We start from the raw sequence: 23,234 nt of genomic DNA on the forward strand, positions 1-23,234 counted from the left end.
GACACTGACGATATGATGCTACCAGTTAAGATGTCATTAATATCCTGAAACAATTGTTCCTATTTCTTTTTATTCCTGTTTATTTTTATTAATATGTCTTTTTCTTCACGTCTTGTCACTGAGTATTATGCCCATCGATGCGTGGTAAAATTAAAATGATAATTTCTGGTTCTATGTGAAAGACATTTCTATAGTTAATTCTGATGTAACTGGACCATGGCCTGTTGAATCATGAGGTGTAATGAGTCAGATGTCATTTTCTTCATCAAGGACATTGTGAGACAACCGGTGCCCCTGACGATCAGCTGTTATCAATGGCGGTGCCTGCAGGCCGTAAATACTTATGTGCCGAGCTGCTCCATCTACTTGTAATGGCCACCGCGGGATACTGCACAACTGCACAATGTCTCTTATTGATTTGAATAGGAGGGGGGTAGACAGAGCAGCTCGGCAAGTGAGTACTTTGTGGCTGGTGCCGACCCCAATAGCAGCTGATAAGTGGGGGTGCCGGGTGTCGGACCCCAGCTGATCAGACATTGATGACTTACCTGAAGGTTAGACCATCAATGTAAAAGTAGTGGACACCTCTTTTAGTTTTGTTGGAAAGACAAAGACTGTAAAGTGCTCGGAATTACCATTGGTGTACGGCACGGGATATATGTCTCCTATAATAATGGTGCTAGACGTACATATTAAACACACTAAGCAAAATCTATAACTTGTTAATTTATCATTTATTGATATCTCCTATCAGAGACTTTAACACAAAAGATTTATTGTCATCTTGTCTTATAGAGAAACACAATTTAGGTTAGCCTGTCGGATTTTAGACTCCATTTCCCATATGAGTTCACAGCGGTAGGGGGTTAGGATCTGATATAAGACGAAAACTAGAAAGGGACTAAAATGTGCGACAGCAGCTTTGGAGGTTACCCTTCAAGTATTTATAGTCCTAGGTCACACTCAGAGTTCCACAATCTTCTAGAAATTGTTAGGGGACCTCATGGGAGCTATAAACCATTACGTGCTCTATTGCTATAGCGGAAGAGATTTTAATACCATGTCATTAATTTGTCATTGACGCCATGTTTCTGACATATTCTCCAAAGGATATACTTCTAGGAGGAGAAAAAATTAGAGCCGCGGGTACTCAACGTATAATCTCCAGGGCGTGACGCTGCTGTACGTGTTGTGAATTCTGTGGCTGAATTCACTCCTGTGGTCACAAGTGGTACTGCAGCTTCTGAGCTTCCTCCCTCAGGTGTTCTTGTGAGCTCGTTAACTGCTTCATTACTTAACTCCGCCTGATGCTGCTATCCTTGCTCCTTGTCAATGTTTCAGTGTTGGATCTGAGCTTCTCCTGATTGTTCCTGTGACCTGCTGCTCTGTATAGCTAAGTGCTTTTTGCTTTTTTGTTGCTTTTTTTCTGTCCAGCTTGTCTTTTGTTTTGCTGGAAGCTCTGAGACGCAAAGGGTGTACCGCCGTGCCGTTAGTTCGGCACGGTGGTTTTTTTTTGCCCCCTTTGCGTGGTTTTGCTTTAGGGTTTTTTGTAGACTGCAAAGTTCGCTTTACTGTCCTCGCTCTGTCCTAGAATATCGGGCCCCACTTTGCTGAATCTATTTCATCCCTACGTTTTGTCTTTTCATCTTACTCACAGTCATTATATGTGGGGGGCTGCCTTTTCCTTTGGGGAATTTCTCTGGGGCAAGTCAGGCCTATTTTTCTATCTTCAGGCTAGCTAGTTTCTTAGGCTGTGCCGAGTTGCCTAGGTAGTTGTTAGGCGCAATCCACAGCCGCTTTTAGTTGTGTTTAGGATAGGATCAGGTGTGCAGTCTACAGAGTTTCCACGTCTCAGAGCTCGTTCTTGTATTTTTGGGTATTTGTCAGATCACTGTGTGCGCTCTGATCGCTAAGCACACTGTGTTTCTGGATTGCCTTCATAACACCTGTCATTAGCAAACATAACAGTACAAGGAGCCTAACTAATGATTCTCAATAGAGGGAAAGAAAAAGTTCTGACATCATTTTTTTTTTTTTTTTCTGCTCTGTGTTCACTTTTTTTTTTTTTCCCCTAGACATTTGGGTGATTCTGGACACAGGTGTGGACATGGATATTCAGGGTCTGTGCTCTTCAATGGATAATCTCGTTATAAATGTACAAAAAATTCAAGATACTATTGATCAGAAATCTATGTTAGAACCAAGAATTCCTATTCCTGATTTGTTTTTTGGAGATATAACTAAGTTTCTAAGTTTCAAAAATAATTGTAAGCTATTTCTGGCCTTGAAACCTCATTCTTCTGGTAGTCCTATTCAACAGGTTTTGATTATTATTTCTTTTTTGCGCGGCGACCCTCAAGACTGGGCATTTTCTCTTGCGCCAGGAGACCCTGCATTGAGTAGTGTCGATGCGTTTTTCCTGGCGCTCGGATTGCTGTACGATGAGCCTAATTCAGTGGATCAGGCTGAGAAAAATTTGCTGGCTTTGTGCCAGGGTCAGGATGATATAGAAGTATATTGTCAGAAATTTAGGAAATGGTCAGTACTCACTCAGTGGAATGAATCTGCGCTGGCAGCTTTGTTCAGAAAGGGTCTCTCTGAGGCTCTTAAGGATGTCATGGTGGGATTTCCTATGCCTGCTGGTTTGAATGAGTCTTTGTCTTTGGCCATTCAGATCGGTCGACGCTTGCGCGAGCATAAATCTGTGCACCATTTGGCGGTACTGCCTGAGGTTAAACCTGAGCCTATGCAGTGCGATAGGACTATGACTAGAGTTGAACGGCAGGAATACAGACGTCTGAATGGTCTGTGTTTCTACTGTGGTGATTCCACTCATGCTATTTCTGATTGTCCTAAGCGCACTAAGCGGTCCGCTAGGTCTGCCGTCATTGGTACTGTACAGTCCAAATTCCTTCTGTCCATTACCTTGATATGCTCTTTGTCGTCGTTTTCTGTCATGGCGTTTGTGGATTCGGGCGCTGCCCTGAATCTGATGGATTTGGATTATGCTAAACGTTGTGGGTTTTTCTTGGAGCCTTTGCGGTGTCCTATTCCATTGAGAGGAATTGATGCTACACCTTTGGCCAAGAATAAACCTCAATACTGGGCCCAGCTGACCATGTGCATGGCTCCTGCACATCAGGAAGTTATTCGCTTTCTGGTGTTGCATAATCTGCATGATGTGGTCGTGTTGGGGTTGCCATGGCTACAAACCCATAATCCAGTATTGGATTGGAATTCCATGTCGGTATCCAGCTGGGGTTGTCAGGGGGTACATGGTGATGTTCCATTTTTGTCGATTTCGTCATCCACCCCTTCTGAGGTCCCAGAGTTCTTGTCTGATTATCAGGATGTATTTGAAGAGCCCAAGTCCGATGCTCTACCTCCGCATAGGGATTGTGATTGTGCTATCAATTTGATTCCTGGTAGTAAATTCCCTAAAGGTCGATTATTTAATTTATCCGTGCCCGAACACGCCGCTATGCGCAGTTATGTGAAGGAATCCCTGGAGAAGGGACATATTCGCCCATCGTCATCACCACTGGGAGCAGGGTTCTTCTTTGTAGCCAAGAAGGATGGTTCGCTGAGACCGTGTATTGATTACCGCCTTCTTAATAAGATCACTGTTAAATTTCAGTATCCCTTCCCATTGTTATCTGACTTGTTTGCTCGGATTAAGGGGGCTAGTTGGTCCACTAAGATAGATCTTCGTGGTGCGTATAATCTGGTGAGAATCAGGCAAGGAGATGAATGGAAAACTGCATTCAATACGCCCGAGGGTCATTTTGAGTATCTAGTGATGCCGTTCGGACTTGCCAATGCTCCATCTGTGTTTCAGTCTTTTATGCATGACATCTTCCGTGAGTATCTGGATAAATTCCTGATTGTTTACTTGGATGACATTTTGATCTTCTCAGATGATTGGGAGTCTCATGTGAAGCAGGTCAGAATGGTTTTTCAGGTCCTGCGTGCTAACTCTTTGTTTGTGAAGGGATCAAAGTGTCTCTTCGGTGTGCAGAAAGTTTCATTTTTGGGGTTCATCTTTACCCCTTCTACTATCGAGATGGATCCAGTTAAGGTCCAAGCCATCCAGGATTGGATTCAGCCGACATCTCTGAAAAGTCTGCAAAAGTTCCTGGGCTTTGCTAATTTTTATCGTCGCTTCATCTGTAATTTTTCTAGCATTGCCAAACCATTGACCGATTTGACCAAGAAGGGTGCTGATTTGGTTAATTGGTCTTCTGCTGCTGTGGAAGCTTTTCAGGAGTTGAAGCGTCGTTTTTGTTCTGCCCCTGTGTTGTGTCAGCCAGATGTTTCTCTTCCGTTTCAGGTCGAGGTTGATGCTTCTGAGATTGGAGCAGGGGCGGTTTTGTCACAGAGAGGTTCTGATTGCTCAGTGATGAAACCATGTGCTTTCTTTTCCAGGTAGTTTTCGCCCGCTGAGCATAATTATGATGTGGGCAATCGAGAGTTGCTGGCCATGAAGTGGGCATTCGAGGAGTGGCGTCATTGGCTTGAAGGAGCTAAGCATCGCGTGGTGGTATTGACTGATCATAAGAACTTGACTTATCTCGAGTCTGCCAAGCGCTTGAATCCTAGACAGGCCCGTTGGTCGTTATTTTTTGCCCGCTTCGACTTGTGATTTCGTACCTTCCGGGCTCTAAAAATGTGAAGGCGGATGCTCTGTCTAGGAGTTTTGTGCCCGACTCTCCGGGTTTATCTGAGCCAGCGGGTATCCTCAAGGAAGGAGTCATTGTGTCTGCCATCTCCCCTGATTTGCGGCGGGTGCTGCAAAAATTTCAGGCGAATAAACCTGATCGTTGTCCAGCAGAGAAACTGTTCGTCCCTGATAGGTGGACTAATAAACTTATCTCTGAACTTCATTGTTCGGTGTTGGCTGGTCATCCTGGAATCTTTGGTACCAGAGAGTTAGTGGCTAGATCCTTCTGGTGGCCATCTCTGTCATGGGATGTACGTACTTTTGTGCAGTCCTGTGGGATTTGTGCTAGGGCTAAGCCCTGCTGTTCTCGTGCCAGTGGGTTGCTTTTGCCCTTGCCGGTCCCAAAGAGGCCTTGGACACATATTTCGATGGATTTCATTTCTGACCTTCCCGTTTCTCAAAAGATGTCAGTCATTTGGGTGGTCTGTGATCGCTTTTCTAAAATGGTCCATCTGGTGCCCTTGGCTAAATTGCCTTCCTCCTCTGATTTGGTACCTTTGTTCTTTCAGCATGTGGTTCGGTTGCATGGCATTCCTGAGAATATTGTTTCTGACAGAGGTTCCCAGTTTGTTTCAAGGTTTTGGTGAGCCTTTTGTGGTAGGATGGGCATTGACCTATCCTTTTCCTCGGCTTTCCATCCTCAGACTAATGGCCAGACCGAACGAACCAATCAGACCTTGGAAACATATCTGAGATGTTTTGTTTCTGCAGACCAGGATGATTGGGTGTCCTTTTTGCCGTTGGCTGAGTTCGCCCTTAATAATCGGGCCAGCTAGGCTACCTTGGTTTCTCCATTTTTTTGCAATTCTGGGTTCCATCCTCGTTTCTCTTCAGGACAGTTTGAGTCTTTGGACTGTCCTGGTGTGGATTCTGTGGTGGATAGGTTGCAGCAGATCTGGACTCAGGTAGTGGACAATTTGATCTTGTCCCAGGAGAAAGCTCAACTTTTCGCTAATCGCAGACGCCGTGTGGGTCCCCGACTTCGTGTTGGGGATCTGGTTTGGTTATCTTCTCGTCATATTCCTATGAAGGTTTCCTCTCCTAAATTTAAACCTCGTTTTATTGGTCCGTATAGGATTTCTGAGGTTCTCAATCCTGTGTCTTTTTGTTTGACCCTCCCAGACTCCTTTTCCATACATAATGTATTCCATAGGTCGTTGTTGCGGAGATACGTGGCACCTATGGTTCCATCTGTTGAGCCTCCTGCCCCGGTTTTGGTGGAGGGGGAATTGGAGTATATTGTGGAGAAGATTTTGGATTCTCGTGTTTCTAGACGGAAACTCCAGTATCTGGTTAAATGGAAGGGTTATGCTCAGGAAGATAATTCCTGGGTTTTTGCCTCTGATGTTCATGCTTCCGATCTTTTTCGTGCCTTTCATGCGGCTCATCCTGGTCGGCCTGGGGGCTCTGGTGAGGGTTCGGTGACCCCTCCTCAAGGGGGGGGTACTGTTGTGAATTCTGTGGCTGAATTCACTACTGTGGTCACAAGTGGTACTGCAGCTTCTGAGCTTCCTCCCTCAGGTGTTCTTGTGAGCTCGTTAACTGCTTCATTACTTAACTCCGCCTGATGCTGCTATCCTTGCTCCTTGTCAATGTTTCAGTGTTGGATCTGAGCTTCTCCTGATTGTTCCTGTGACCTGCTGCTCTGTATAGCTAAGTGCTTTTTGCTTTTTTGTTGCTTTTTTTCTGTCCAGCTTGTCTTTTGTTTTGCTGGAAGCTCTGAGACGCAAAGGGTGTACCGCCGTGCCGTTAGTTCGGCACGGTGGGTTTTTTTTGCCCCCTTTGCGTGGTTTTGCTTTAGGGTTTTTTGTAGACTGCAAAGTTCGCTTTACTGTCCTCGCTCTGTCCTAGAATATCGGGCCCCACTTTGCTGAATCTATTTCATCCCTACGTTTTGTCTTTTCATCTTACTCACAGTCATTATATGTGGGGGGCTGCCTTTTCCTTTGGGGAATTTCTCTGGGGCAAGTCAGGCCTATTTTTCTATCTTCAGGCTAGCTAGTTTCTTAGGCTGTGCCGAGTTGCCTAGGTAGTTGTTAGGCGCAATCCACAGCCGCTTTTAGTTGTGTTTAGGATAGGATCAGGTGTGCAGTCTACAGAGTTTCCACGTCTCAGAGCTCGTTCTTGTATTTTTGGGTATTTGTCAGATCACTGTGTGCGCTCTGATCGCTAAGCACACTGTGTTTCTGGATTGCCTTCATAACACCTGTCATTAGCAAACATAACATGTACGTTATGCTCTGATTTTACTACTTTTACTCATATTGTTAGCAGAATACATTTGGAAATGTAAAAAGACACATTCATGGCAAATAAGTCAAAGTGCATTTGTCAGGTTTATATCTGGAGTTTCCTATTTACAGTGCTGAAAAGTGTAATGGCTGTAAAATCGAAACATGGAAATAGGTTTATATATGTTGCATTTAAAAAAAATTAACAAAAGATTTCACTTAAAAAAAAATTGCTAAAGAGATATAAAACACAGTTACTTATTTCTGCATGTACTAAAACAATGGCTGCTCTTTAAAGACTTTGGGCCCGTTTTTAGACTGGAGTTGTAATTGTAAAGACCAGTTTTAATGAAGGGGTATAGTGGCGTAAGATGCGCCTAATTCATTAACCGCACACGTCACTTAACACTAGAACCTGACTCTGGAAGCCCTTGATTTGTCCTGCTGTGAAACCTGACTTGTCCTGTGTCTGTTATCTCCCCCTGCCTGCCCTTTCCCAGTGTTTCTTTGTTTGTCTGTAGTTCTGCTTGACTCTCTGGTTCTGATCTCCTGGCTTGGCTTTTTGACTCCGTTTCAGTTTGTCCCTATTGTACCGTATTTTGCCCGTCCTGGTTTACTGATCCCTTGCTACGTCCTGACTATCTATTCTTACAACTAGCATCTTACAACTAGCGTGCACCTCTGACACAAATGTACAACAGTCAGAGACTGGAGAAATGTATACGACTAAAGAGGCTTGCATTTTGATGAATCGGATGGGTGGGCTTAGCCCCGGCTCTGTCCATTTTGGCAAAGCTGTCGGGGACTGGAATAAAGACGAACAAATCGTGAAAATTGTGCGCAACTTCTCATTGTGCAAAATTGCAAAGGTGTTGTTACTTTTTAAGTTTTTTTTTTTACACCAGAATTCTGGTGAAAACATGAATCTGTCCCTTTGTTCACTTTCAGAAATATATATATTTTTTATCCTTCATTTGCTTCCTAAATGCGAAGCTAAGAAACTTTGTAAATATCAAAGAGCAAAAGAAAAATTGTGGAACCATTACTTCTTCCTAAAATTGATATTTTTTTATTCACACGTCCATTAACATTCGATTAAACAAATGTATTCCACATGGAAGGCAGACTGATGCAAATCTGGATAATGTAGAACAATTGGTAAATCCATCACTCAGCTTTCCATGTGGAATCCATATGTTAAATCCCATTTGAATGTGAATTTGAATAAAGATCATTTTAGTATATAAGTTTCAGAGGTGCCATTCTCCTTTTTGCTTCCTGTTGGTCCGAGTTGGTCATCCAGAACAGGACTGTCATCCACAGATTAACGGATTTTTGCCACTAGAATTAATGGCCAAAATGGTAAGCCTTGCTATATTTTGTATACAGGTTTCTAAATATTATTCTTTAAAAAAAAATAAAAACTACTATTTTGCCACTGTAGAGTGTCTGTAAGTCCTTTATCTAGCTGAGTGCTTTGCAGAAATGTTACAAATTGTCAGAGCTCCCCCCTCTCTCTTTTCTCAGTATTAGAGATAGCAGGTGAGAGAGAAGTGGTTGTGCATAGATCTGCAGTGGAGAGGGGAGAAAGTGTGTACACTCTCAGGGAAGGCAAAGAAACCAGGCTATAGACCATGAGGGAGAGGAGGCAAACACACGGAGAGGAAAGTACAGTATTAGAGCTGTGGTGATATATGTGATAAATTGAAGACATCACAATCTTGGATAGACACTGTGTTCACTCCCAGCCTGTATTACTGGGAGAGACACTCCCATCTGCTATGTTCATCCAAACTTTTCCTTTTGAAGAAATGCCAGACAGAAACCTCTGATGTGTAAATCGACGTGAGTGGCATCCCTAAACCACAGACTATGACGTTTTTAACTTATAGATCATGAAAAACTCCTGATACATAAATTAAACAAATGCCATAAAGTGATATCCATTACCAGTATGCTCTCATGTTAAAAAAAAATATGTAATGCGCAGTATATGTTCTGTGTATTTGTCTTTTATACTGGATGCCTTTACAGTGCCTTTAAAAAGTACTCATACCATGTGAACATTTTCACTTCTTTTTACGTTATACCCCAAACTTAAATGTATTTTATTGAAATTTTTGTGATATACCAAAACTAAGAATTTATGAAGTGTAAAATAAATAATACACGGTGTTCTAAATATTTTAAAAATATAAATATGAAAATTGTGACTTGCATTTGTAATCAGTCCCCATGGGTCAGTACTTTGTAGGACCCCTTTAGCTGCAATTACTGGTGCAAATTTTTTGGGATCTGTGTGTGGCAGATTTTATATCTGAGGCTGAAATTTTTGCCCATTCTTCTTTGAACACTCGCCTTAGTTTGGTGAGATTGGATTGAGATGTCTGTGAACTGAAATTTTCAAGTCTTGCCACAGATTTTCAGTAAGATTTAGGTTTGGACTGTGACTGGGTCGTTCACATACATGAATATTCTTTTATTTAACCCATACTATTGTAGCTCTGGTAGTATGTTTACGGTTGTTGTCCTGCTGGAAGGTGAACCTACGCTCCAGTCTCTAACAGGTTTTCCTCCAGGACTGCCCTGTGTTTAGCTTCATCCACCTTCCCATCACCTCTGACCAGCTTCCCTGTCACTACTGAAGAAAAGCCGCCCCACAGCATGATGCTTCCACCACCGTGTGTGATTGTAACGAACAGAAATGGAGGCACAGATGTAGAAGTTCACATTCGTATTAATTGACTCTATAGCGACAGGGTCTGTTCCGCAGGACTGGCGCATAGCAAATGTGGTGCCAATATTCAAAAAGGGCTCTAAAAGTGAACCTGGAAATTATAGGCCAGCAAGCCTAACCTCTGTTGTTGGTAAAATATTTGAAGGGTTTCTGAGGGATGTTATTCTGGATTATCTCAATGAGAATAACTGTTTAACTCCATATCAGCATGGGTTTATGAGAAATCGCTCCTGTCAAACCAATCTAATCAGTTTTTATGAAGAGGTAAGCTATAGGCTGGACCACGGTGAGTCATTGGACGTGGTATATCTCGATTTTTCCAAAGCGTTTGATACCGTGCCACACAAGAGGTTGGTACACAAAATGAGAATGCTTGGTCTGGGGGAAAATGTGTGTAAATGGGTTAGTAACTGGCTTAGTGATAGAAAGCAGAGGGTGGTTATAAATGGTATAGTCTCTAACTGGGTCGCTGTGACCAGTGGGGTACCGCAGGGGTCGGTATTGGGACCTGTTCTCTTCAACATATTCATTAATGATCTGGTAGAAGGTTTACACAGTAAAATATCGATATTTGCAGATGATACAAAACTATGTAAAGCAGTTAATACAAGAGAAGATAGTATTCTGCTACAGATGGATCTGGATAAGTTGGAAACTTGGGCTGAAAGGTGGCAGATGAGGTTTAACAATGATAAATGTAAGGTTATACACATGGGAAGAAGGAATCAATATCACCATTACACACTGAATGGGAAACCACTGGGTAAATCTGACAGGGAGAAGGACTTGGGGATCCTAGTTAATGACAAACTTACCTGGAGCAGCCAGTGCCAGGCAGCAGCTGCCAAGGCAAACAGGATCATGGGGTGCATTAAGAGAGGTCTGGATACACATGATGAGAGCATTATACTGCCTCTGTACAAATCCCTAGTTAGACCGCACATGGAGTACTGTGTCCAGTTTTGGGCACCGGTGATCAGGAAGGATATAATGGAACTAGAGAGAGTACAAAGGAGGGCAACAAAATTAATAAAGGGGATGGGAGAACTACAATACCCAGATAGATTAGCGAAATTAGGATTATTTAGTCTAGAAAAAAGACGACTGAGGGGCGATCTAATAACCATGTATAAGTATATAAGGGGACAATACAAATATCTCGCTGAGGATCTGTTTATACCAAGGAAGGTGACGGGCACAAGGGGGCATTCTTTGCGTCTGGAGGAGAGAAGGTTTTTCCACCAACATAGAAGAGGATTCTTTACTGTTAGGGCGGTGAGAATCTGGAATTGCTTGCCTGAGGAGGTGGTGATGGCGAACTCAGTCGAGGGGTTCAAGAGAGGCCTGGATGTCTTCCTGGAGCAGAACAATATTGTATCATACAATTATTAGGTTCTGTAGAAGGACGTAGATCTGGGGATTTATTATGATGGAATATAGGCTGAACTGGATGGACAAATGTCTTTTTTCGGCCTTACTAACTATGTTACTATGTTACTATGAAGGTAAATGTGGAACCACTAGACCATGGTCCGGGGGGCCCTGAAGGGGGCGCTACTGCGTGAGCCCCAAACACCCATAGTAAGTCCCCTCGAACAGAGACAGAGTGGAATGTCTGGGGGACACGTGTGCTACCTCCAGTTAGATCCCATACTCATGGCGGCTGTCCCAGCGGAACAGACTGACCAGCAGGATTAGCGGATGCTCCAGAGCTGACCGGAAGATACCGAGTGCTTGAATAGTAGCTGGTACCGGGAGTACTGGCGAAGTCCGGAAGAGAGGCTGGAACACTGGCAGGACTAGACACGTCCAGCGTAGACAGTGCGGATGCAGTCCAGATAAACTGGGTAAAAGGTTGCAGAGGCTCTGTGGAGACAGACAGTGTAAGCGGAGTACTTGGCAGAAACTTCAGAAACAGGAACGCATGTTAACAGGAACCTGGATACTTGTTGCTTTGGCGCCCTCCCTATGGTGGAGGAGCTAGAAATAGTAGCCAGCCAAACGCTATTGGTTAGAGGCAACTTTTGGAAAATGGACACTGTCTCATTAAGAGACCGGGAGCGAGCGCGCGTGTGACCTAAGAACCCCGCCAGGGAACCTGCTGGCCGCACGCCAGGAAGCAGGAGAGGAAGGAGGGGCAGGAGCTGTATTCAGACAGCGTGGAACCGGTACAGAGCGGGAGTCCCGACGGGGACCCCTAAGAGGTACAGGAAACGGACTGGGTGTAACAGTGATGGTGGGGATGGTGTTTTCGGGGTGATGTGCAGTGTTAGGTTTACACCATACAGTGTTTTCCATTTAGCCCCAAAAGTTCTTTTTTACTCTCATCTGACCAGAGCACCTTCTTCCATATGCTACATAGGGGAAATAGCCAGCATGTGGAAAAAGGAGAGAAGGAGCTCTGGTCAGATGAGACCAGATTCCGAAATATTCACAATGTCAGTTCTGCCAAGGCTTTGTTTATACCAACTTCAGCATTATATTCACTGATGATGGAGACAGGCATCTAACCTATAGCTGGAATCTATGCAATTGTTTGCCTAATGTGTGTAATTACTTCTGTATGTTTCATATTTTTAATACAGCTGTAAAGGGCCTCCAACCAATGCTAGCCCTATTCCATAAGGAACTCTTTAGGCTTATGTCCGATAATAAAACATATACACTATATTTATAATAGAAATAAATATCGTTGCTCCTATGGCTAGAAGGTGATGTGAATCCAGGTAAAATAAATTTGCTTTGAATTTCCCCAAAATTTGGATTTGTCAAGAGTCCCTGAATATTTTGCAATTTGATTTTCTCTGATTAAGCAAAATGATACCCAGCCAGCTGCCTTCTTCCTTGATTATTTTTAGTGCATGGGTTAAAAAAACCAAAACATTTTTCTCACCTCTTCACGCACCTGTGTGCTCTCTGCCGCTCCCCTCCAGGTCCTCCACTGGGTGGTTCCCTCTGGCCCCGGTCTTCTCTTCCATCTTCATCTCTTTGCTTTGGTACCCATGCCACTGATTAGGCCTCACGCAACGGAGTAACACACACATCACATCAGACCTAGTCAGTGCCGGAGGCGCCAAAGGATGAGGATGGAATGGAAGAAAACACTGCAGCTAGAGGGAGGAAGTGAGGGAGCCAATAGAAAACCAAGCAGGGAACTCTGGCGCCTGGACAGATGGACAGAAAGTATAATTTATTCATTTTTTTTTAAATCCCTCATTTTATTATGTCTTTTACCGGTAGTATAATTCGCAAGGAATAAATTTTATGCAAATCGAATTTCCTGGCCAAATTCAAGCAAACCTGTGTGGATTTTTACAGATTTGCTCTTCCTGACTTCTAACTCTACAGGAGTAAGAGATGTACCGTTGCTTCAAAAATTGAGCAGGTAAATGTCAGTGTCGCAGCCAAGCATATATCATACAGATAGACCTTTTTTCTAAGATTTACACCTTCTGCACGGTATATGCAGGTGGGCTGATTTCCATTACAAATATGTCAACTCTGATTTAGATTAACATTGTGGGTAAAGCAGTAGGCGGCATCTTTTTTTTCTGCCACTCATTGCCAAGTTCTCTTCAGTCGTTCTCCTGTGCCAAATTCCTACATACCGTATATCTCATGTATCTCTAATTTTTTTTTAGAAACAACCTGCTGTGTTTTCCCTGTACCTGGTAACTGAGCCGGAGTCACTGATAGTGTTATATTCACATTATCTATATTAGTAAAGTCTTACTGTTGTAATATTAGAACAGCAACACATAAAGGACGTTTAGTAATTGATTAAATATAATTGTACACATACTAAATAAACAATACAGATCTGTGCAGAAGTTTTAGGGGTGGGGTGGAAAAATGCTGCAAAGTAAGAATGCTTTTAAAAGTAGACATAATAATAGTTTATTTGCAAAATGCAAAGGGAATGAACAGAAAATCAAATCACGTCAATATTTGGTGACCACCACCCTTGGTCTTCAAAATAGCTTCAGTTCTTCTAGGTAAGTACTTCCATACAGTTTTAGAAGGAACTCTGCAGGAAGTTGTTCCAAACATCTTGGAGAACGAACCACAGATCTTCTGCGGATGTCGCTTGTAGAAACTCTTCTGCCTCTTCGTGTGATCCCAGACAGATTGGATGATGATTGGATGATGAAGATGGAGCATTAGTTCTGTACTGATGCATCAAAATGTGAAATATTTGACTGTAACATAACATATCGATCTCTGTCACAATCCAGCAGTCTACAGTCACAAGACTGCAGACTTTTGTCCCAAGCCTGTCTAACAATATGCTCCCTCGAGTGGCGGCTGCAGATGGCCAGCATTTAAATATGATTTTTCGTCAAATGTTTCATGTTGAACTGAACATACAATGTAATAGTTCTTGCAGAGTGAAATAAAACTTTATTTTTTTTATTACTACGCATCTGCATAGTGAAGATATTAGCAATCAAAGTATTTTGTTATGTCCAAGTGAGTGTTATTAGGTCGTTTTCACTGGAACTGTGCACTTCATCTCCCTGTATAAGTTATGTGATTAACACCCACTTGGACTTAACGAAAGGTAACTCATTAGGTGCCAAATACTTTGATTGCAAAGGAGAGGTGAAATTAACAAAAACACACTAACAAAAAAAAGTATGATTCCACTTTGCAGCCAATATTATATCTTACTGTGTGTCCACATCAACATGAAACATTTTGTGAAAAGCCCTCTGCAATCATTAAAAGCAATTGTACAGAATTCCAAAAAACAGTACCATATCTATCCACAGGTTTTATGGGGTACTGCAGCCCATTTCACTAGTTGAGTAGAGCTGTAGTTTTAGACACGAACAATGAACAAAAGTGGTTCTCTTATAATCATAGGGTTTTTTGTTTACTTTTTCTCTTGTAGGTTCTAATCATAGAATCATAGAATGTTAGAGTTGGAAGGGACCTCCAGGATCATCGTGTCCAACCCCCTGCTCAATGCAGGATTCACTAAACCATCTCAGGCAGATGTCTGTCCAGCCTCTGTTTGAAGACTTCCATTGAAGGAGAACTCATCACCTCTCGTGGCAGCCTGTTCCACTCATTGATCACCCTCATTGTCAAAAAGTTTTTTTCTATCATCTAATCTGTATCTTCTCCCTTTCAGATTCATTCCATTGCTTCTCGTGTTTCCTTGTGCAAATGAGAATGATGATGATCCTTCTACATTGAGACAGCCCTTCAGATATTTGTAGACAGCTATTAAGTCTCCCCTTAGCCTTCTGTTTGCAAGCTAAACATTCCCAGATCCTTTAACCGTTCCTCATAGGACATTGTTTGCAGACCTGTCAAAATTCTGATCACTCTTCTCTGAACTTGCTCCAGCTTTTCATCCAGTTTTAAAACGTATTTTTTTTAAAATGTCGTGCCAAGAACTGGACACATTATTAAAGATGAGGTCTGACCAAGGAGGCGTAGAGAAGGATAATTACTTCACGTGATCCAGACTCTATGTATCTCTTAATACATCCTAGAACTGTGTTTGCCTTTTTTGCTGCTGCATCACACTGTTGACTCATGTGCAGTCTGTGATCTATTAGTATACCCAAGTCTTTTTCACATGTGCTGTTGCTTAGCCCTATTCCTCCCATTCTGTACAGTATATGCTTTTTTCATTTTTCTTGCCCAGATGTAGGACTTTGCATTTCTCCCTGTTAAAAATCACCATAGGTGGAATAAAGACATAATTTTTTAATGCATTACATTTCATGTAAAGTGTTTTTTGCATAGTTTAAAAAACAGTAGCCATGCTTATTAGAATGCTAAAACAACATACCCGTACAACGTTGTTTTCAGGTTTCAGCATGTTTCTAGACATTTACGAATCCATCGCTGCGCGCCTTTCTGTAATGGCAGTGTTTTCAATCGTCTTGGGCAGCAGTGGCCCTAGATTTCTATTAGCTGACATTGCCAGCTGATGTACATGTGTATGCACGAAGAAGATCAAACTCGGTTGCACTCCATCTTCAATACACATCTCCGGTCACTTTCCTTTGCTCATGAACCCCAAGAAGATGGTGCCATGCGTCAACAGATCTTTGAAAATCGTGGTCAGGAGAGTCACATAATCTGAAGATCGGAAACTCAACCGACAATGGAAGAAATTCTTTGAAAGGAATCATGATTTGTATTAAACAAGTAGAAGGGACCTGATGTTACCGCTATTCTGAAAATAAAAATGGATCTTGAATTTGTGGTGGCTAATTTGCTTTAATTAGAATAATTGTTTCTCTAACGAAAATTTCCAAAAGTTCCTGAGCCCGTTCTGGGAAGACTCCTGCTGCGAAATGACAAATGGAAGAGACAATTACTTTCTACATGCAGCTGTAAACTGAACAAGTTCTTAAAAAGTTTTCTTGGAAAATGCTATAAATATAAACAGCTGTAACAGCGTGTTCTGTACACAAAAGTGACGGATCGGCGTCTAGAAAGGAATTCTTCTTTTATAACCTGGATAGTGGTGATTGTCACGGCTGGCACAATTTCAGTGATCACTCCATGCAAAGTACCCTTTGCCTTATGTATAGGTCTAATAAAATTCATACAAATATCTGACATTTCTCATCAACGACAGCATCATTTTACTCTGAGCATTATACTATATATTATGCTCAATTTTAAGAAATGAAAATAAAATGTGGCCAATGCCCAGCCCTATTGACAGGTGTCATGGTCATTACACCATCATTTGCCACCTATGAACTGTGTACATTAAAGCACCACTCCATCATTTTTTTTTTTCAGTGCTGGAGTGGTGCTGCTAAAAGCTTATCTAAGGTCCTTGTCCCTACTCTTATACTTACCCTTCGGCGTCTTCACCTTTTTATGGACGCCGTTCCAGTCCTGTGGCGTCATCTTGTGCCCGCAACTTTTAATTGGCCGGAGGTCAGACGTTACATCACAAGCGCTCATTGCAAGTCTATGAGCAGCAAAACTAGATTCTCAGATTTGTATTGAAGATTGACTTCTAGCTCCCTTCACGAAATACTAGAGCCCTCCGGCAGGTCACAACTGCCGGAGGCCGACGGGTGCGGCGACGATATAAGGTGAAGATGACATTGGGTAAGGAGAGTAGATGCAGGGAACTTAGATTAGTAGCATCACTCTAGGCCTGCAATAAAAGAAAACTCTGGTATTTAAGGGATGAGCGGCACAAAACCACCACGACTTGTTTGCTGATGAGCAGTTGTTTAATTGCCTCTTTATACAGGAAAACTGGACTTAAAGGGAACCTGTCATCTCAGAAAATGCTATTTATTTGCAGATATAGGGTTAGTCTCTAGGTTAATAGCTTCATAATATTGCTATGCCACCTTACTGAAAGCACGGCTACCGGGGAAAAAATTAACTTCTTTACTTACAGCAGCCATCAGCACCCTTTAGTGCCTTTCATGTGGCACTAAAGGTTGTTTAGCCTTATTTAACCTATTAAAAAATAATAAAAAAATGATGTTGGGTCTCTTTTATTTGTGATAACCAGCTAAGGTAAAGCAGACAGCTGCGGGCCTTTATTATCAGGCTGGGAAGGTCCCTGATTATTGATTTCCTCCTAGCCTGCAATCATCCCAAAATTGACACGTCACCAATTTTGGCACTTTGCCTGGCTCTTCCCAATTGCCCTGGTGCAGTGACAATTGGGATAATGGTTTATGGGGTTGATGTCAGCTGTGAATGGCAGTAACTACTCATCACTATACAACCATATTATATGGTCTGAAATTGTGCAAAAACTGTCTAAGAATGAATAGAGGAAAAGCTCTACTTTGTGAAGAATACTTGCCAATTCTTGCCAGTTTTTGGGAGGTTGGTGGAAAAAGGGATGATTTCACAGATTCTTGGAAGAGGTGGCAAAACTCCCAGGAGGTGCTGAAATCTCATGGAAAGCTGAGCTTCATTACAAGGGGTGACGGGTTCAGAACTCACCCTCAGGGGGCAGGACAGAGGCGTGGAAGGGATTGGCCAAAAAAAAGGACATGCCTATAGAAAAAAAAACTTATGGTAAGCAGAAAAGACTCCATAGGGCTATGTTCATAATATTTTTTTATGCAAATTTTCAGCTGCGTTTCACAGTACGAGCAAAGTCTGAGATCTCAAAAATCTCAGGCACACACCTTGTTTATTTTCTTGACTGTTTTGTCAAAGAGCTTGTCTTATGCAAAATGCAGCATGTTACATCTTTCAGCATTTTTTTCAGCATTTTTCACTCATTGAATGTAATCGGTAGTGCAAAAACGCTGCAAAAAACACAGGTATCAGGTATTGCTGCGTTTTTGGCGTCAAAACCTAATGAAGCTGAAACTGATTTTTTTTAATGCTCTAAATTTACCAGCGTGCACAATTGACAAATATATACTGACAAAAACACAGTAAAAAACGCACCAAAACGCAGCAAAAACGAAGCAAAAAATGCAGCAAAAACTAAGTAAAACCTGTTTTTTTGTAAGAAGCTTAAACGCAGCGTAAACTTGGTGTAAAAAAAACGCTGCGAAAATGCAATGTGTGAACATAGCCTAAAAGTGGCAAGTGTGGGAAAAAGCCATTTTTGTGGATTTGTGGCAAGGTCAATATTTGAAACGCCCACATTATGCCAGGTTCACCACCATTATGGCTTCCACTAAGGTTTTCACCTTGGAATTAACCCACGTGAAAAAGAATATCATATTAAAGATGATCATACAGACAAGGAGTTATTTATCGGAGCTATCATAGCGATTACAGGTAACATTACATGACAAAGTCATATTTAGTGGAAAGAACATCCTGAGTATCAGAAGAAGAAGGAGCTAATGAGTATTTCACACTGCATGTAGATACAACAAATTGTAGGGGGAAACTAATGTTTGCTGTAGGATTGTACAAGATTTTGCAATGATAGCACCGGAGCTGAGAATTATTCCCGCTGTCTCGTTTCTCAGGAGAAAACATAAAGACGGAGCCGAGAACAGACTGTTGCTTTAATCTGACTTAATTAAAGGTTGGGATGTGAAGTTCAGCAGCTTCACAGAAGAAGGGGTCCAGCTTTTTGACAAACATTTCTACATTAAGACACTTCTGAAATATAATTTTTATCATTTGCCAGATCAGTGCTCCAGAAAAGCAGCGGCATTTGTGGAGGCAGACGCACGATTATCCTCGTCGTGTGAAACGTTTTCTTGTACAGATGTAGCAAGAGCTAATGGAGTCAGTGCAGCAAAGCTAAAGGGTTTATTTTGCACCAATTATTAAAAAAACTTACTTTATTCATAAGAACATATGTGGAATACAAAAAAGTTAAATCTGATGATCCGACGCGTTTTGACCATTCTGGTCTTAATCATGGCATAATGTGTAGGACAAGACCCCCAAAGCTCATTATACTTAAAATCACCAAAAGAGAGGATATTATTATTATACATTTCTATAGCGCCATTTATTCCATGGCGCTTTACATGCAAATAAAGGGGGCAAATATAGACAAGTACAATAAACATGAGCAAAAAACAAGGCACACAGGTACATAAGGAGGGAGGCCCTGCCCGCGAGGGCTCAAAGTCTGCAGGGGATGGGTGAGGATACACTAGGAGAGGGTAGAGCAGGTTGTGTGGCGGTTCAGTAGGTTGAGGATCACTGCAGGCTGTAGGCTTGTCGGAAGAGGTGGGTCTTCAGGTTCTTTTTGAAGGTTTCAATGGTAGGCGAGAGTCTGATGTGTTGGGGTAGAGAGTTCCAGAGTATGGGGGGAGCACAGGAGAAGTCTTGGATGCGGTTGTTGGAAAAGGAGATGAGAGGGGAGTAGAGAAGGAGATCTTGAGAGGATCGGAGGTTGCGTGCAGGTAAGTATCAGGAGACGAGGACACAGATGTATGGAGACAGGTTGTGGATGGCTTTGTATGTCTTTGTAAGTGTTTTGAACTGGAGTCTCTGGGCGATAGGAAGCCAGTGAAGGGCTTGGCATAGGGGAGAGGCTGGAGAATAGCGGGGGGACAGGTAGATTAGTCAGGTGGCAGAGTGTAGGATGGATTAGAGTGGTGCGAGAGTGCTAGAGGGGAGGCCAGAGAGTAGGAGGTTGCAGTAGTCAAGGCGGGAGATGATAAGGGCATGCACTAGTGTTTTTGTGGTGTCGCGGTCAAGGAATGCACGGATCCGGGAGATATTTTTGAGTTTGAGACGGCAGGAGGAGGCAGGGGCTTGGATATGTTGCTTGAAAGAGAGGGCAGAGTCGAGGATCACCCCGAGGCACTGGGCGTGTGAGACTGGGGAAAGTGAGCAGCCATTGACATTGATGGATAGGTCTGGTGGAGGGGTAGAGTGAGATGGGGGAAAGATGATGAATTCTGTTTTGTCCATGTTCAGTTTTAGAAAGCGAGCAGAAAAGAAGGCTGAGTTAGCAGACAGACATTGTGGGATTTGGAAAGCAAGGAGGTGAGATCAGGTACGGATAGGTAGATCTGCGTGTCATGATATTCTGATATGAGAAAATAAGGGATGAAAGAGGAGGAGGAGAAGGAATCTGGCCAACACTCCAGGTCACTATATACTAATTAAAGCCAATAGATACAAAGAGGTGAACACCTGCTATCAACCAACAAAGGTAGAAAAATAGTGCAAAGACGCCATATCATTCTTCAAATTAAGCCTCCTTGAGTGGTGTGCATCAATGGTTAATATCTAGAATGCCTCCCTCTTGAGAAGCATTGTTCATTTATCATCCTGTTAGTTTTTTTTTAACCCTTTCAATGCAATTGATTTTTAATCCTGCCCCCGTCTACATTGTGGTCTTCTGATACAAGAAGAGGTTTAATATTAGTGATCTGACCCTCCCGATTGGGTGCACATTGCCGCTGTGGGATGGCTTTTAAGCTTTTTTTGATCAAAACATTGTCAACTAGGTACCTTATGTTATTTACTAGTGATGAGCAAACGTGCTTGGATAAGGTGTTATCCGCAATGTTCGGGTCCTAACCAAGTGACTTCGGCGTGCTCGAATGATATGTTCGAGTCCCCGCGGCTGCATGTCTCATGACTGTTCAACAGCTGCAACAGTGATTGGTTGTTTGTTAGGCAGTTACTGCAGGTCTGAAGGTTACTGGTAATCAGAGAGAAGGTGAATCATATATTTTCCCAGTGTCCTGCTCCTTCTAATGACAGGTCTGCAGCTTGGTGTATGGATGTTTCTAGTCCATAGTGTTGGTTTCTGGTTGAGTCAAGCAGATCAATGTCAGGGCTCTCCGATCACTGGCACTAATAGAAGGTACATTATATGTGTCTATAGCAGGACTATCTGCTGTGTGCATGGAATTCCTATTGCAGCATACTGCAGCTCCATCCGAAGAATTACCATTATACGCAAAGTGAACTGCTAAATAGCCTATCCACTGGGCTCAACGCAATTATGAAAAATATAGTCGTCTTTATTCTTCTAGCGTAAGCCATAATCTCACATTTTGCATATTTGTAGGGGGGGAAAGTATAATATTTCCATTCAGATATACATATTTTGTAAATACAATTGCTTCACACTATACATGAAATCCATATATTAAGAATTTTGTCTTTTGTTTCTCCTAGGTTTATAGCAAAGCCGTGTGCTTTGGCTCTCAAAATTCAAGCCAGCGGACCACAGAAAGCTCAGCACAATGCCATTCTGGAGAAGGTGTTTACTGCTATCACAAAGGTAAAGATCAATTGGGAAATGTATCATGCCTCAGTCAACTAGAATAAAAATGATGAATGGGGTGTTCTACAAAGTATGTGTCTGGTATTGCGACTCGGCCTCCGGTACCTTAACTTGCATAAGGATGTGATGCCATGCTGGACAAAGCCTGTAGTCCAGAGTTTGCAATGTTTCTGCAACAGGGGGAATGTTTTACTAAAACTGGACAACCCATTTAAAGGGTAACAGAACTCTGATAAGTTTCATTTGCTGTAACCACTGCTTAGTAGTTTTATACAGTGTAGGCTTCGGTTCATGGACACCTCCACTGAACTGTCAAAGGAAGGAGCAAACGTTTTTAGTTCTCCTCCAGCTGAGACAGAGTGGCCAAAAGCACCTTGGACTTAATATTGATCCCATACCCCTTTTTTGCTTGGGCTTAAATGCTTCTGCCCCTTCATTGAAAAAATTGGAACCGGATCCCCACTGATCAAAAGAGAGCTTACAACGTGCCAAAACTTTTTAAAAGTTCATTTCCCCAATTTATTTATTTCTATATGAAAAATGTAATTAGACATTTCACTTTACCAAAACCAAACATTGATATCTTGATTTATCACTGTCCTGCTACAAACATACAGTATATAGTCCTTTCTACCCCTTAAGATTCCAATTCACTTCTGAAACATGTCAAGGAGGGCTGAAATATCCCCATAAAGTCCGATGATCGATATATTTATGGTTGGGATGTGTAGAGCGGGCTCAGAAGCTGAGCCCGATCTACATGTGGCAGGTATAGACATAATTAAATAGCAGTCATCTGTTTCCTACAGCAGTAACCGGAGCTCCGCTCTGTCCGCAGCTGTTAACCATTTATATGCTGCTGTCAATCTCTGACAGCAGTATATAAATGGAACATGTGCAGAGGTTTACTTTCCATCTCCTTGCGCTGCTGAAGTCTTCTGTTACTGCCATCTTGGTACTCCCCTATGAAGCTCAGCTATAAGATAAGCTTCAGAGGAGACCAAGATTTTCACTATGTAGTGAATATACAGTAGTATAAGGTAGCCTAAAAGTATAAATAAATTAAAATCACCATCCTTTTCCTCATTAAAAAATATATAATTAATCTGTATAGTAAACGCCGTAAAGAGAAAAAAAAATGAAATCACCAAAATTGCAATTTTACAGACACCACAAGTCCTTAAAAAGATGCTATGAGACGTACTGTAATTAAAACATCTTAGGCTACTTTCACACTGGCGTTTTTTTTAATACGTCGCAATGTGTCGTTTAGGGGAAAAAACGCATCCTGCAAAGTTGTTTGCAGGATGCGTTTTTGCCCCATAGAGTAACATTACCGACGCATTGCGACGTATTGACACACGCCGTGTTGTGGTGGACCGCTGGGAGCAAAAAACGTTAAATGTAATGGTTTTTTGCAGCCGACGGACCGCTTTTTCCGACTGCGCATGCGCAGCCGGAACTCCGCCCCCACCTCCCCGCACCTTACAATGGGGCAGCGGATGCGCCAGAGAAATGCATCTGCTGCCTCCGTTGTGCGGCACAACAAGCGCTAGCGTCGGAATCACGGCCCGACGCAATACGATGGGCCGAATCCGACGCTAGTGTGAAAGTAGCCTAATCTATACAAAAATGGTAAAAACAAAACTATCAGCTCATCGTTTAAAAAATAAGCCCTTAGGCTACGTTCACACTAGCGTTGCGCCGCCCTGCGACGCACTGAAAAACGCGCGTTTTGCGACGCGTGCGTCGTTTTTTGACCAAAATCGGACGCACAGAAAATGCAACTTGTTGCATTTTCTCGCGTCCGACGTTAGCGTCGGAAACGACGCAAGTGTCAAAAAACGCCACCCAAAAAACGCA

The 23,234-nt window shown here is 42.4% G+C and overlaps 1 protein-coding gene across 2 annotated transcripts in view; it reads left to right on the forward strand.

The window, feature by feature from the left end:
• Nucleotides 1-23,234, forward strand: part of CERS6 (ceramide synthase 6) — a 228,465-nt gene that overhangs the window by 48,827 nt on the left and 156,404 nt on the right. For both annotated transcript variants that reach the window (XM_069733079.1, XM_069733080.1), the window contains exon 2: nucleotides 21,263-21,368. In XM_069733079.1, coding sequence (XP_069589180.1) covers nucleotides 21,263-21,368 — 106 coding nt within the window. The remainder of the gene's footprint in view (nucleotides 1-21,262; nucleotides 21,369-23,234) is intronic.

The sequence above is a fragment of the Ranitomeya imitator genome, chromosome 7 (genome assembly GCF_032444005.1).
Source record: "Ranitomeya imitator isolate aRanImi1 chromosome 7, aRanImi1.pri, whole genome shotgun sequence".
NCBI classification, from domain to species: Eukaryota; Metazoa; Chordata; class Amphibia; order Anura; family Dendrobatidae; genus Ranitomeya; species Ranitomeya imitator.